The sequence below is a fragment of the Pan paniscus genome, chromosome 15 (assembly GCF_029289425.2).
Source record: "Pan paniscus chromosome 15, NHGRI_mPanPan1-v2.0_pri, whole genome shotgun sequence".
NCBI lineage: Eukaryota > Metazoa > Chordata > Mammalia > Primates > Hominidae > Pan > Pan paniscus.
The window spans coordinates 91446602-91460747 of record NC_073264.2 but is presented as its reverse complement, the minus strand read 5'-3'; the positions used below and the strand labels follow the sequence as shown (position 1 = coordinate 91460747).

At 42.2% G+C, this 14146-nt stretch overlaps 1 protein-coding gene across 1 annotated transcript in view; it reads left to right on the top strand.

Moving 5' to 3' along the window:
* Positions 1-14146, top strand: part of NRDE2 (NRDE-2, necessary for RNA interference, domain containing) — a 54621-nt gene that overhangs the window by 16141 nt on the left and 24334 nt on the right. The window contains exons 4-6 of the mRNA XM_008958186.5: positions 3070-3219; positions 11255-11702; positions 12514-12919. Coding sequence (XP_008956434.2) covers positions 3070-3219; positions 11255-11702; positions 12514-12919 — 1004 coding nt within the window. The remainder of the gene's footprint in view (positions 1-3069; positions 3220-11254; positions 11703-12513; positions 12920-14146) is intronic.

The window sequence follows — 14146 nt, the reverse complement described above, 5'->3', positions numbered from 1 at the left end:
TAGGTGCTCAATACAGCCTTTTCTCTGTGCCTAGTTGAATGTCTTCCTAAGTAGAGGGGTATTTGCGTGTAGGTGGGACAGGTGGTATATGGTGAAACTACCTGAATTATTGCTCATTTAACTTTCTCCTTTATTTGCTTATATGGTCTAGAAGGGAGAAAACTTAGGTACCTGTCTAGAACATCTCTAAAAAAGAAATAGTGCTGTTGAGATTTTTGCAACTCTTCAGGAATTTTTGTTTCCTTTTTTTAGACAGAGTCTCATTCTATCACCCAAGCTGGAGTGCAGTGGTACAATCTTGCCTCACTGCAACCTCCGCCTCCCGGGTTCAAGCGATTCTCATGCCTCAGCCTCCCAAGTAGCTGGGACTACAGGCATGCATCACCACACCCAGCTAATTTTTGTAACCCAAGCTTTTTTTTTTTTTTTTTTTTTGAGACAGAGTATTGCTCTGTCGGCCAGGCTGGAGTACAGTGGCACGATCTCGGCTCACTGCAACCTCTGCCTCCCGGGCTCAAGCAAGTCTCCTGCCTCAGCCTCCCAAGTAGCTAGGATTACAGGCATGTGCCACCACGCCCGGCTAATTTTTGTGTTTTTAGTAGAGACGGGGTTTTTCCATGTTGGCCAGGCTGGTCTCGATCTCCGATCTCCTGACCTCAGGTAATCCACCCGCCTCTGCCTCCCAAAGTGCTGGGATTACAGCCATGAGCCACCACACCCAGCCCCCAAGCTTGCTCTTTAGAGGAAAAAATAAAGCAGTCGAGCAAAAAGGTTCTGAATTTGACTGAATTTTTGAGGGTAGGAATCAGGCCTGTCTTGCTTACCACCATATTCCCACAGCACGTGGTGCACAGGGCCCATTACAGAGTAAGCACTGAATTTGTTTTTGTTACATGAATGAATGAATATGTTATTGGTATCCTTACTTTTTACTGTGTCTTTAAAGCAAGCTACTTTAATTGTTACGTCTTCCCAAAACTCACCTTCTAGCTACTTGTCCTTTTTTATAGCTGGGGAAAATGAGTTTTAAAGAATTTCCTGAAACCACACAGGAACTATCTTTAGAACTTGAAGGATAGTTAATTTCAGCCTATGCTTAATCATGTCAGGGAATCTTTACAGCCTCTTGATAGTTTTATGATCCAGATAGCATTTTTAAGTTTATTGATATTTTATAGAATATCCTTATTAAGATTGTTCTTGTCCTTCTCTTTTACTGTCTTGTTATTAACTTATGTATTCTCTTCCCGAGAAGGTGACCTGGAAGAATTATTTATTTCCACATAGACAAGGACTACAATATTAGTGAATTGTGAGAGTCTTTCTGTGATGTCAGGAAAGTGGGTTCGTGAGGGTAGCAGACCCTATGAGACTCTGTTTCAGGGTGATGACAAATGACTTCCCCAGAGGCCACAGCTACTAATTGACCTTGAGTTTCTGGGATGAGCTTTCCCTCACCTTCAGGTGGAGGCAGCAGCTCCTTCCTTGCACACAGCCCAGACTACCGTATCCTGCTTCCTTAGCTCAGTACCGCCGAGGGGAGAGGAAAGGGCCTGTTGACTCCTCAGGGGCGGTCTGCAGCTGGCCTCTCCTTTTTTTCTCCCAGTTGGCTTTCCATTTATTTCTCAAATGCATCAATCAGTTTGCAGTAGGCTCTCCATCTTTTCATTGCCCCTTATGGTTTTTGTAGACAGGAAGCCCTCTGCAGTTGGGAAATGTGTTAAAAATCTCCATACATTAACCTGAGGCTCATCATTCAACAACTATTTATTGAATAGCTACTTAGTGTTCCTGAAATGCCATTCCCTTATATTCCCTGCCAAGAATAATTAAGAAGCCTCCAAAATCTTTATTTGTACCTGGGCAGAGCTGAAAAGCAGAGATGGAACAACAGTTAATGGCTGTTTTGACTACTTTGTCACCTTCTTGTGTCAGCAGCATTATGAACTGATTTTCTTTAGAGGAAGAAGATGTTAGATGCCAGAGAAACCTTCCCTCCCTCTCACTTAACGCCCCGGGAGTGGTTCCTTTTGGATCTGAGCTGAAAGTCTGCCAGCCTACACATTGGTTCAGAGAGAGAGATTAGGGTCTTGTCTTCAGGGGAGCCTCGTGATTCTGCCCTTTATTTACGAGGTCCAGATGTATAAGCAAAACAGCGAATACAGAGTCCAGACCATAAAAATGAGGCTGAGCCGGGCACGGTGGCTCACACCTGTAATCCCAGCACTTTGGCAGGCCGAGGCGGGTGGATCATGAGGTCAGGAGATCGAGACCACCCTGGCTAACATGGTGAAACCCCATGTCTACTAAAAATACAAAAAATTAGCCAGGTGTGGTGGTGGGCACCTGTAGTCCCAGCTACTCAGGAGGCTGAGGCAGGAGAATGGCGTGAATCCGGGAGGCGGAGCTTGCAGTGAGCGGAGATCGCGCCACTGCACTCCAGCCTGGGTGACAGAGCGAGACTCCGTCTCAAAAAAAAAAAAAAAAAAAAATGAGGCTGAGACCAAGCCTAAGTGATGTTGGAGGCTGAGCAGTTCAGAACCATGGCTTTTTAGAGAAGTTTTGAGTTGGAATAAAGTATCTAGGCACTTTCAAGTAAGTTAGGCGAAGTTAGGGCAGCACACTTGATTATTGGTGTTGTCACCTTTGGAGGTGTGGGAGTTCCCTCTGCCTAGCCCTCTAAGGTGCCTCAGAGCAGGAATACTTTTTAGGAAAAGACCTTGTTTATAAATATATTTGAAATTCAGGTTACAGTAATCTAAATGAAATATTTTAAAAGAACTGCTGTATACCTATATTCTTCAGGTTAATTTTTGAGATAGGAAGACTTCTTTTGTTGGTAGAGTGTCATTTAGTGGTGACAGGTTTTGCTTTATTTTTTAAAACTCTTTGCCCAGAGCTAGAGTCCTCTTCCATCTCTGTGGCACGTGTACATTTAATGTGCTTAGGTGTGTTTGATGCCATGTGGAGTTTGAAGTGTTTAACTCTCATATTGCTGAAAATGCCACCTGTGTCACTGGAAGATTTTTTAAAGTGCCTCTCCCTTCTTCTTCTTCCTTTGTCCCACAGTCAAGGAAATAATGCTGCAGCTGATACTGGACATCGCTTTGTTTGGCTTGAGGACATTCAGGCTGTGACGGGAGAAACCTTCAGAACAGATAAGAAACCAGATCCTGCGAACTGGGAGTACAAGTCTCTCTACCGAGGGGATATAGCAAGGTAGTCACCTTGTTTTCCCCCAGTTTTCACTGTAGGAAAGTGACTTTTTTCTCCTCGGAACTCTCTTGGCACTGTCTGCCTGCCTGTTTCTCTCTTTCATCAGTTCTGTTGGGTTTTATTTATTGCATTGTTCAGGCACATGTCTCATCTCCTATTCTAAAATGAAGGCTTAACACTTGAAGTCAAGTCAGATTAATCTTATTTATCCCTGGTGCTTTGCATAGTGCCTGGCACAGTAGGCGTTCAATAAGTATTTGTTGAATAAATGAATCCAAAAGTACCTTGTAATAATTAATTGTGACAGACTATCTGGTAACCATTTGGTCTAACCTATATGTCATTTTTTAAAGTTGGAAAGCTTTCATTTATCCACTCCCCACATCTGTCATTTAAAAAATGACATTTAGTGGTAAGGACTTTTTCAAAATGTTTCTGGCATACACCATCAGATAATCATAAAAATAGATGATATTTGCTTTAGTAATGAGTTTGAACTTTTCCCCTCTAATTTGGCAATCAAAAATATTTGAGTACTTACTAAACCCTTTAGACCAAACTTGTCCAACCCAAATTTGTAAACTTTCTTAAAACATTATGACTTTTTTTGTGATTTTTTTTTTTTTAACTCATCAGCTATCATTAGTATTAGTGTATTTTATGTGTGGCCCAAGACAGTTCTTCATCCAGTGGGGCCCAGGGAAACCAAAAGATTGGATACTGTATTAGCCCATTTTCATACTATTATGAAGAAATACCTGAGACTGGGTAAATTATAAAGAAAAAGAATTTTAATGGACTCACAGTTCCACGTGGTTGAGGAGACCTCGCAATCATGGTGGAAGGTGAAGAAGGAGCAAAGGCACGTCTTACATGGTGGCTGCTCTTTATAAAACCAGGGGAACTGCCCTTTATAAAACCATCAGATCTCGTGACACTCACTGTCACGAGAACAGCACAGGAAAGACCTGCCCCCATGATTCAATTACCTCCCACCAAGCCCCTCCCACCACACGTGGGGATTATGGGAACTACAATTCAAGATGAGATTTGGGTGGGGACAGAGCCAAACCATATCTGATACCCCTGCTTTAGACATTTAGTCCTTTGTGAGAAACCGTGGGGAACATAAAGAACAATAACACACAGTCTGTTCCCAGATAGTTTACAGATAATGAGAATTGAAGATAGAGAATCATCAATCTTAGAATATAAAGCCAAGAGGAGATCTTGAAGATTATTATTCTTTATAGACTAATGACTTTGTGAAATAAATGTCCATTTCTATTACTTTGCTGTATCTCCAAATTTTAATCCTATTGTCACTCATCCTGACATTATACCTCACCACGTAAGCAATTCCAACTAAAATTTCCTTCCCAATGAGTTAATAACAGTTGTTTTATTCAGTACATATTTAATCTACCTACTGTCAATGGAAACTTTATGGTTGAGTATAAATGACTATTGTATTTTCAATGTATTCATATATTTTTGAGTTATCTTAATGCTCCTTGAGGTATTACTTGGTTTTCCATGCCACCACAGGGTACTACCCCAGATGTGGTAGATTCCCAGTAAAAGATGGGCAGCTGGGCCAGGCATGGTGGCTCACGCCTGTCATCCCAGCACTTTGGGAGGCTGAGACGGGTGGATCACTTGAGGTCAGGAGTTCAAGACCAGCCTGGCCAACGTGGTGAAACCCCATCTCTACTGAAAATACAAAAATTAGCTGGGCATGTTGTCACATGCCTGTAATCCCAGCTGCTAGGGGAGTGAGGCAGGATGATTGCTTGAACCTGGGAGATGGAGGTTGCAGTGAGCCAAGATTGTGCCACTGCACTCCAGCCTGGGCAACAGAGCAAGACTCTGTCTCAAAAAAAAAAAAAAAAAAAAGGGGCAGTCAACAAACAGAGATTGGACATGAGGTAGTGGCCATGGTGCTGTGTGCGTTGTTTCACTTAAGTTCGCCTGTCTGATCCTCACAGCTGCTCTGTGAGGAGGACGAGGAGAACCCTCTTCATTTTACAAATGAGGAAAAGGAATCGCAGAGAGGTTAAGTAACTGCACAAGATCATGCAGCCAGGCAGCAGCAAGGTTGGGATTTGAACCCGCGTGTCTCTGACTTCACATTTCAAATGTTCTTTCACCACCCATGCAGAAAGATGAGACAGGGTGTGTGGTAGGACGTTTTCTAGATTTGGAAACAGAGGACTCTGGTTCTCTTTGTGACTTTGCCATTTACTAGCAATAAAGTCCCAGGCAAATCACCTGACTTGTCTGAGCCTCTGTTGCTTCATTTGTAAATTGGAAATTGTAACTTCTGCCATGCCTTGCACTCAAGTATCAGAATATTTGATATGGAATTGGAAATTGGTGTGCAAATATAAAGGGTTAGTATTTATTAATAGGTGAAAGGAGGGGAGTGTACTAACAGAGAGTGGCTCTTGAGCTTCTGCTAATGAATGGCACAGGCTTAGGGAGAGAGTAATTGGAAACAGCCTTATTAATCTAAACTGCAAGGATACCACTGCTAAAGGGCTTAGGGCATTGTTATTTCCTAGCCATTTGGTAAAGTTTACACAAGACAAATCTTGTCTGGATTAGCAGCTATATAACTGTTAATGTCCAGGTCTGGGAAGATATTGATCTCATGGCAGTCTGAGCTGGTCAGAGGACAGTGGGAATACTGTCACTGAGCAATGGGCTTAATGCCTCAAGTGCATAGAAGTCAATACTATGGCACCAGCTTTTGAGAGAAGCAGCAGCTTTATTGCAAGGTCAATAGGAGGCAGCACTTGAATCTGTCTCCCCCAGATGGGGTCTGTGTGTTTTATAGGAAGAGAGTAACTGTGAGGGAGATAGGAAAGTGCATTGAGGCGTGATTTGATTGGGTTATGGAGACAGTCAGTGTAGGGTTCTTGGTTCTTTTTTTTTTTTTTTTTTTTTGAGACGGAGTCTTGCTCTGTCGCCCGGGTTGGAGTGCAGTGACGCTATCTCGACTCACTGCAACCTCCGCCTGCCGGGTTCAAACAATTCTGCTGCCTCAGTCTCCTAAGTAGCTGGGACTACAGGCGCGTGCTACCATGCCCGGCTAATTTTTTTTTTTTCCCGTATGCCACTAAAATTCGCCCAAGTTTATTCAGCCTGCATTCATCTTGATTGCCTGGCGCTTTGGATTTAATTCTTCCATCCCACTTTGTATCTTCCATTTGCTTCCCTCTCTCCAGCTTTTATTCTTTCTTTTTTCTCTTGGGCCAATGCGTGCGACCCAACTCACATGCATGGACTCTGGGAAGGTAAATGCCTGGCTAGTTTTTTTGTGTTTTTGTATTTTTAGTAGAGATGGAGTTTCACCGTTTTAGCCAGGATGGTCTCAATCTCCTGACCTCATGATCCGCCCATCCCAGCCTCCCAAAGTGCTGGGATTACAGGCGTGAGCCACCACGCCCGGCCTGTGGGTTATTGGCTCTTAAGTTCATACTGCAGCAACTCTCCTCACTTCTTAATTTGATCCGTGCTCCTTGGTTTAGGTACCTTGGTTCCCTGTGCGGTTGACATTTTTGTTCCCTGGCTTTGGGGTCACCAGTTGGGCACACTTGATTGATCTGTGTGTGCTTGTGACTTGCGAGCTGTGGGTCCACTGGAACTGAACAACAGCTCATTGTTCTGTTATTGACAAAGCTGAAGTAGTTTGAACTGGTTCTGCAGTTAACAATTTTGTGTCAGGTACTGAATTTTCACACTTTAGGCGGAACAAAGACACGCCGAGAGCATTGAAATGAAGGTGAACGGTTAGGATTTGACCAGCACTGTCATGTGAGGACTAGATGGGCATTTGGCCTAAGCAGGGATATGATCATTGTCTTTTTTTCTTTTTTTCCCCCTCCCACCCCCGATCATTGTCTTTTAAGCTTGGATGGACTGTCCCTTGGAGGCTGGATTGACAATGTTTTGTGTGACTTGTGGAGTTAGAACCAGTACTAATGAGTGGAAGTTCCGGGAAGTCAGATTTGCTTCAGTATAGAGTGGCACATCCTCTACCCCGTGAGCATCCCGCAGTGACACTGGGTATGGGAGTAATGTGGTAAGCAGGGGTTAGCTTCTAAAGTTAGTGTATAACTTGAAAATTAGAGTCAAACTATATTTGGAAAATTCCTTAAGACTAATATACTGTCTGATAGTGAAGTTCAGCTCAGTCAGTTTTTTCTCCATTTTTGGAATAGATTGTTATTTCTTTGGCTATACACCAGATAAAATAGTTGGCTTATGTTTAGGAGCCAACTTTGATAAAAATAATAATTTAAACTTATCTAACCCTTACTATATGGCAGACACTCTTCTAAGGACTTATATAAACATTTTTGGCCAAGTGCAGTGACCCACACCTGTAGTCCCAGCACTTTGGGAGGTCAAGACAGGAGGGTCGCTTCAGGCCAGGGGTTCAAGACAAGGCTGAGCAACATAGTGAGGCTGCATCTCTACAAAAAATTAAAAAATAAGCTGAGTGTGGTGGCATGTGCCTGAAGTCCCAGCTATTCAGGAGGCTGAAGTGGGAGGACTGCTGAAGGATTTTGAGGCTGCAGTGAGCTATATTGCGTAACTGCAGTGAGCTATATTGCATCATTGCAGCCTGGGTAACAGAGGGAAACCCTACAAATTTTTCTGTAGATGGGTGCAGTGGCTCACACCTGTAATCCCTGTATTTTTAGTAGAGATGGGGTTTCACCGTGTTAGCCAGGATGGTCTCAATCTCCTGACCTTGTGATCCGCCCACCTCGGCCTCCCAAAGTGCTGAGGCGGGCGGATCACTTGAGGTCAGGAGTTCAAGAGCAGCCCGGCTAAATTTTGTATTTTTAGTAGAGATGGGGTTTCACCATGTTGGCCAGGCTGGTGTCAAATTCCTGGCCTTAATTGATCCACCCACCTCGGCCTCTCAAAGTGCTGGGATTACAGATGTGAGCCACCACGTCTGGCCGTTAGTTGATTATTTGATAAGGATTTTATAGCAAAAGTGCCTTCATTTAGGGAAACATTGTGTTAAATTACAGCCTAGGTCCTGTATCATTATTAAGATCTCATGCTAAGTGATAAATTGGATATAACCTAAATGTCTAACGATTGGGAAATGGTTAAATAAATTATGGCACATCCATACAATGGAACAGTTTGAAGTCAATACAAATTATATTTTCTAAGATTAATGGTATGGGGAGATGCTTTAAAGTAGGAAGGCAGGTCTGAAACTATGTGATATCAACTATTTTGAAAAAGGATGTATGTGCACACATATAAATACATACTGAAACACATATAGTGTCTGAAAGTAGATAGTAATGTAGGCCAGTAACATTTTTCCCCTTCCCTTATCATTTTCATCTAATTTGTTATAAAAATGCAGCTGTTAGTTTAAAGTCAGGAAACAGTAAACATTTTTCAAGAGATTTTATGAATATCTAAAATACTGTATATTTTTTGTGAGACTAATGAGGAATCAATACTATTAAAAGAGGATAAAGGAGAACAAAACTAGCTTTTTAACTTAAAGTTTGTTCCTTAGGGAATGGCAGCCTTGTTTAGAACTACATTAGTGCTATTTTTTTTTTTTTTTTTGAGACCGAGTCTCACTCTGTTGCCCAGGTTGGAGAGCAGTGGCTTGAGCCCGGCTCACTGCAACCTCTGCCTCCTGGGTTCAAGTGATTCTCCTGCCTCAGCCTCCCAAGTAGCTGGGATTACAGTCGTGTGCCACCACGCCCAGCTAATTTTGTATAGTTAGTAGAGACGGGGTTTCACCATGTTAGCCAGACTGATCTCAAACTCCCGACCTCTGGTGATCCACCCGCCTCAGCCTCCCAAAGTGCTGGGATTACAGGCATAAGCCACCACACCCGGCCTACATTAGTGCTATTTTATCTCATCACACCTTTGTTAAGGTTGTTTTTGACTCATAAATGGAATGGCAAGAGACTGTCATGAGATAGTCTAGAAAGAATTGGGAGGGAGGCTAGATAAAAGGTTTGAGAGAGAATGTTTATGTCTGTGTGAGAAAATAGTCCCCTACAGTGGAATTTGCTGTGTTTGGTCAGTGAGGAGGGCAGAGGCACTTAGAGAGAGGACCTGTTGACTGCAGAGAAGCCACAGAGGTGAGGGAGAGAGCCCGGCCCTGAACCAAGGTGAAGTGGAGTGGAGCTTCCTGGGAGCTGACAGAAGATGAAGGCAGTTCTCCCCTGCCTTTTTCTCCCCACGGCATTTCCAATTTTATTAGGAAAAAATTTTAATATACAGCAAAAGTTGAAAGATTTTTACAGTGAATGCTCGTATAACTGCCCCCTACATCTACCATCAACTTTGTATCCATTCAGTTTGTATTGTACTTGCTTTGTCATATGTGTCCATCCATCAGCCCATCCTATTTTTTTGATGCATTTCAAAGTAAACTGCAGATCAATAAACAACCCCCTAAATACTTCAGCATGTGTATTATTAACTAGAGGTCAATATTTATTTAGTTTTATTCCTTTAATTGAAAATTTACATGCAATGTAATGCACAAAGCTTCATTCTCACCCGAACCTCTGTTAAAATGTGAAATATTACTCTGACCGCCAGAAGTTTCCTCGTGCTCTTTTCTGGTCAGTCTGTACCCCATTCTCCCAGAGGCAATCACCGTTCTTACTTGTTTCCACCCTCAATTCGTTTTTACCTGTTCTAAAATGCATGTAAGTGGAATTATACAGTGTGTATTCTTTTGTATCTGGCTTCTGGCTTCTTTCACTTAGCGTAATGTTTTTGAGATCATCCGTCCATAAGGCACTTACCAGTAGCTCCTTTTTACTGCTGGTGGTATTCCATTGTATGGCTGTACCTCTGTTTACTTATCCATCTTCTATTGATGGACACGTGGACTCTTTCAGTGTTTGGCTGTTAGGAATAAAGCTGCCGAGAACATTTGTGTTCATGTCTTTGTGTAGACATGTGCTTTCCTTTTTCTTGGGTAAATATGTAGGAATAGAATTGCTGGGTCATAGGTTAGGTCTGTGTTGAATTTTTTAAGAAACAGCCAGATCTTTTCCCAAAGTGATTATACCAGTTTACATTCCCGCTGACAGCGGATGAGAGTCCTGGTTACTCCACAGGTTACTCACCAACATTTGGTGTTGTCAGCCTTTTAAATATTAACATTGTTCTAGTTGGTGTGTGGGGTACCTCATTGTGGTTTTAATTTGCATGTCCTTGTTGACTAATGGTGTTGAGTTTTTTTTTTTATGTACTTATTGGCTATTCATGTCTTCTTTTGTGGAATTTCAGTTCAGATCTTTTGCCCGTTTTTAAAATTGAATTGTTTGCTAACATACATACAGAAAAATGTACAATTTTCCTTAGCTTTTGCCTGTGCAAATATTCAGTAGTCATGTGTTTGTTAACTCTGGGGACGCCTACATGTTCCATAAAAGCGTTTTAGAACCCAACCTCTTTTCCTCTAGAGTAGAAAATAACCAAATGTAATTTCATTTGACATACTTTGTTTCAGCATTAAAAAAAGAATCTTAGGCCTATATGTTATCTTCTTAAGTAGGGACACAGGAAAATATTGAGAAAACAGGACTGGTCTAGGAAACAGATGATCCAGGTTCCAAGGCCTCAGTGTCCTTATTTAGGAACAGTTAAGAGAAGGGATGATAATTTTTGCCTTGCCTGTCACATATGGCTGTGATGATCAAATGACATAATGTGTGTGACAGTTCTTTACAAGGCTCCAGGAAAATAGAAATTACTAAGATCTAGAAGACAGGCATGATCTTAAATTCATGAGATGTTAAAGAAGAGTTGAAGTGTTATAGGAAGAAGTCAAGCCAGGCAGAAAGAAAGTTAATTACTAGTCCTTGTGTATCTCCAAATAGAAACAATCTGAAGGTGAGGTGAATTTGGTTATATGCAGTGAACCTGCATAACGAGAGTTTAGGTCTAATGCGCCTTCAGTCATTCAGAGGTAGTACACATATTCCCTCAGTAACTTTTTTTCTTTTTCTAATATCAGATACAAGAGGAAAGGAGACTCCTGCCTTGGCATTAACCCTAAGAAGCAGTGCATATCTTGGGAAGGGACTTCCACAGAGAAGAAGCATTCACGCAAGCAGGTTGAACGCTATTTTACTAAGAAGAGTGTGGGATTAATGAACATCGATGGAGTTGCCATTAGCAGTAAAACTGAACCTCCCTCATCTGAGCCCATCTCCTTTATACCAGTGAAGGACTTGGAAGATGCGGCTCCTGTTACAACCTGGTTGAATCCTCTGGGGATTTATGATCAGTCAACCACACATTGGCTACAAGGACAGGGTCCTCCAGAGCAGGAATCAAAGCAGCCAGACGCACAGCCAGACAGCGAGAGTGCGGCTCTCAAGGCCAAGGTGGAGGAGTTTAACAGGAGGGTGCGGGAGAATCCTCGGGATACGCAGCTGTGGATGGCATTTGTTGCTTTTCAGGTATGTGTTGCCATCCCAATTCTCTTACCTTAGAAGGACATTCCTGATTTTGGGCAAACTGATGGACTCTGCAGCAATTTTTGAGCAAATGAGGAAATTTGACACTGGGCATACAAAGATCATTAGAATAGAGCCTTTGCCCTGAGCTCGCTCAAAGTCCAATGAGGAAAATGGACATGCGAAGAATAAGTGCACCCTGGGGTAGTAAATGCTGTAATGTGTAACTTGGGAGTGGAGTGAGGGAATGGCTTGTGTTGAGGGAGGAGAAAGAGCTACCAAGAAGGAAAGGTGAAGTTCAACACAATCTTGAAAGAAGAGATGTTCACCAGGTAGGGAGAGGCATTCCTGAAGTACAAACAGAACAGGCAGAGCTCACGGAATTGTGAAAGAGAGAGGGCTGTTCAGTGTATTACCCAGTTAGAGCCATGCATTCTCTTTCGAAAACTTGTAGGTTTGTCTGAATCCCTAATTTTGAACCACTCATACAATTACCATATTTTGTGCCACATTTGGCCCTTTTATTGGTAAGGTCTGCTCTTCAGAAAAGACTTTCAAGGCATTGTATGCTAGTCATTGATGCAGAAATCAAAGCTTAAAATGGCAGAGAGTGGATAATTAAGTGATAAATACAAGATCAGACATATCAGGTGACACAAGCACTTTAGGATCCAGGTTTTCTTTAAAAGAAATTGTGGCAAACTGGTGGTTTAAGAAAGTCCCTAGGGGGTGGTAAGAAAATCAGTAAGCATTGTTGAAACTCAGGATCTCCCAGGTCCATTTGCATTTGTAAATTGGTGTTTTTGTTGTTGAGGACGAGGTCATGAAAAGTCCTGGCCTGTATGCCATCGAGGAAGGAGAGCAGGAAAAGCGAAAGAGGTCCCTGAAGCTCATTCTGGAGAAGAAGCTGGCCATTCTGGAGCGGGCCATTGAGAGCAACCAGAGCAGTGTGGATCTGAAACTGGCCAAGCTGAAGCTCTGCACAGAGTTCTGGGAGCCCTCCACTCTGGTCAAAGAGTGGCAGAAACTGATATTTTTGCATCCCAATAATACAGCCCTTTGGCAGAAATACCTTTTATTTTGCCAGAGCCAGTTTAGTACCTTTTCGATATCAAAAATTCACAGTCTTTATGGAAAATGCTTGAGCACTTTGTCTGCTGTTAAGGACGGCAGTATCTTATCTCACCCTGCGTTGCCTGGCACGGAAGAGGCCATGTTTGGTAAGGAGATAACCAGATCCAGTTATGTGGGAGGAGTTAGACTTTCTTTTGGCTTTACTTGAAAATGGAGATCTATTTTTGATTTATTCTAGAAAAAGTCTAAATTGTTTGATAGAACTGATTTTTTAAAAAAAGTATTACGACTCTTTTTGATAACAAATTTGCCCCCAGCTCCCAGGGCAGGTGGGGGCAATAGGGCCAGTAGAGTTAAGATATCACTGGACAAGGTTCTGCTGATTAGCCAAGTAAACATAGGCAAGTCTCTTAACTGCTTTGGCAGTCGGTGGCCTTATCTGTCGAGATGCATGTACCTGTCTCACCCAATTGTAGGGTCCCAGGCAGTAATGTCCGTGAGATGCCCTGACTGGGAACCACTGCATAAATAGAAGTTTTGGGTATTATTATGCTGTTAACATTTTTGGTGTGTCCTGAAGGAACCTGGAACATTAATTTTGACAGTAATGAGATGTTGGAGGCTGCATGTTATGCAGAGCCAGAGAGTATCACTTTTGACCTTGAATCCTGAAGGGTTTGCCCTTCACTGGCTCTCGTGTGTCCTTGGGCAGGTCCTCTTTGAGCCCCAGTTTCTCCATCAGCAACAATACTGTAAACCTGCTTTACAGGACTGTGTTGCACAGTAAACGAGATAATCCATGGCGAGTCTAGCTCAGTGTCCGGCACAGAGCAGGCATTTATTTGATCACAGCCCCTGTTATTGAGTATTAATTACTGTTGGCATCTAAAGATAGAAATACATTGCTCTCAAAATATAAGCATTTATCACACTGACACAGAGTCTTGAATTTGTCACTGTATGTGATCTACACAAATAGCTTAGTGTTATTTAGTAGCTGGAATTGTACCACAAGTAAGATGAACTGGAATGTTCAGACATGGAACCTTGATTTGTTTACAGCCGACTCTGAACATAGGATGAAAGTTGCTGGTGAGTAATGCCATCTAGTGATCAACTGAATACAGCTCTTTGCTTTCTGATAAAAATCTGCTACGCCATCCTTTTTCTATAATTTTTCTTGTAATAATGAGCTGTGATTATTTGATAGCATTCAGACCAACCTCTTGACTTATTTTTATGTACTATATATAGTTTTTGTTGTTAATATTTGTGTTCTGTGATGCTTTCATACAAAAATTAGAACAAACATACTTGGATTATAATACTGTGTGAGACGCTTTAAATCAGGACATGTATCACAGCTTTGTAAA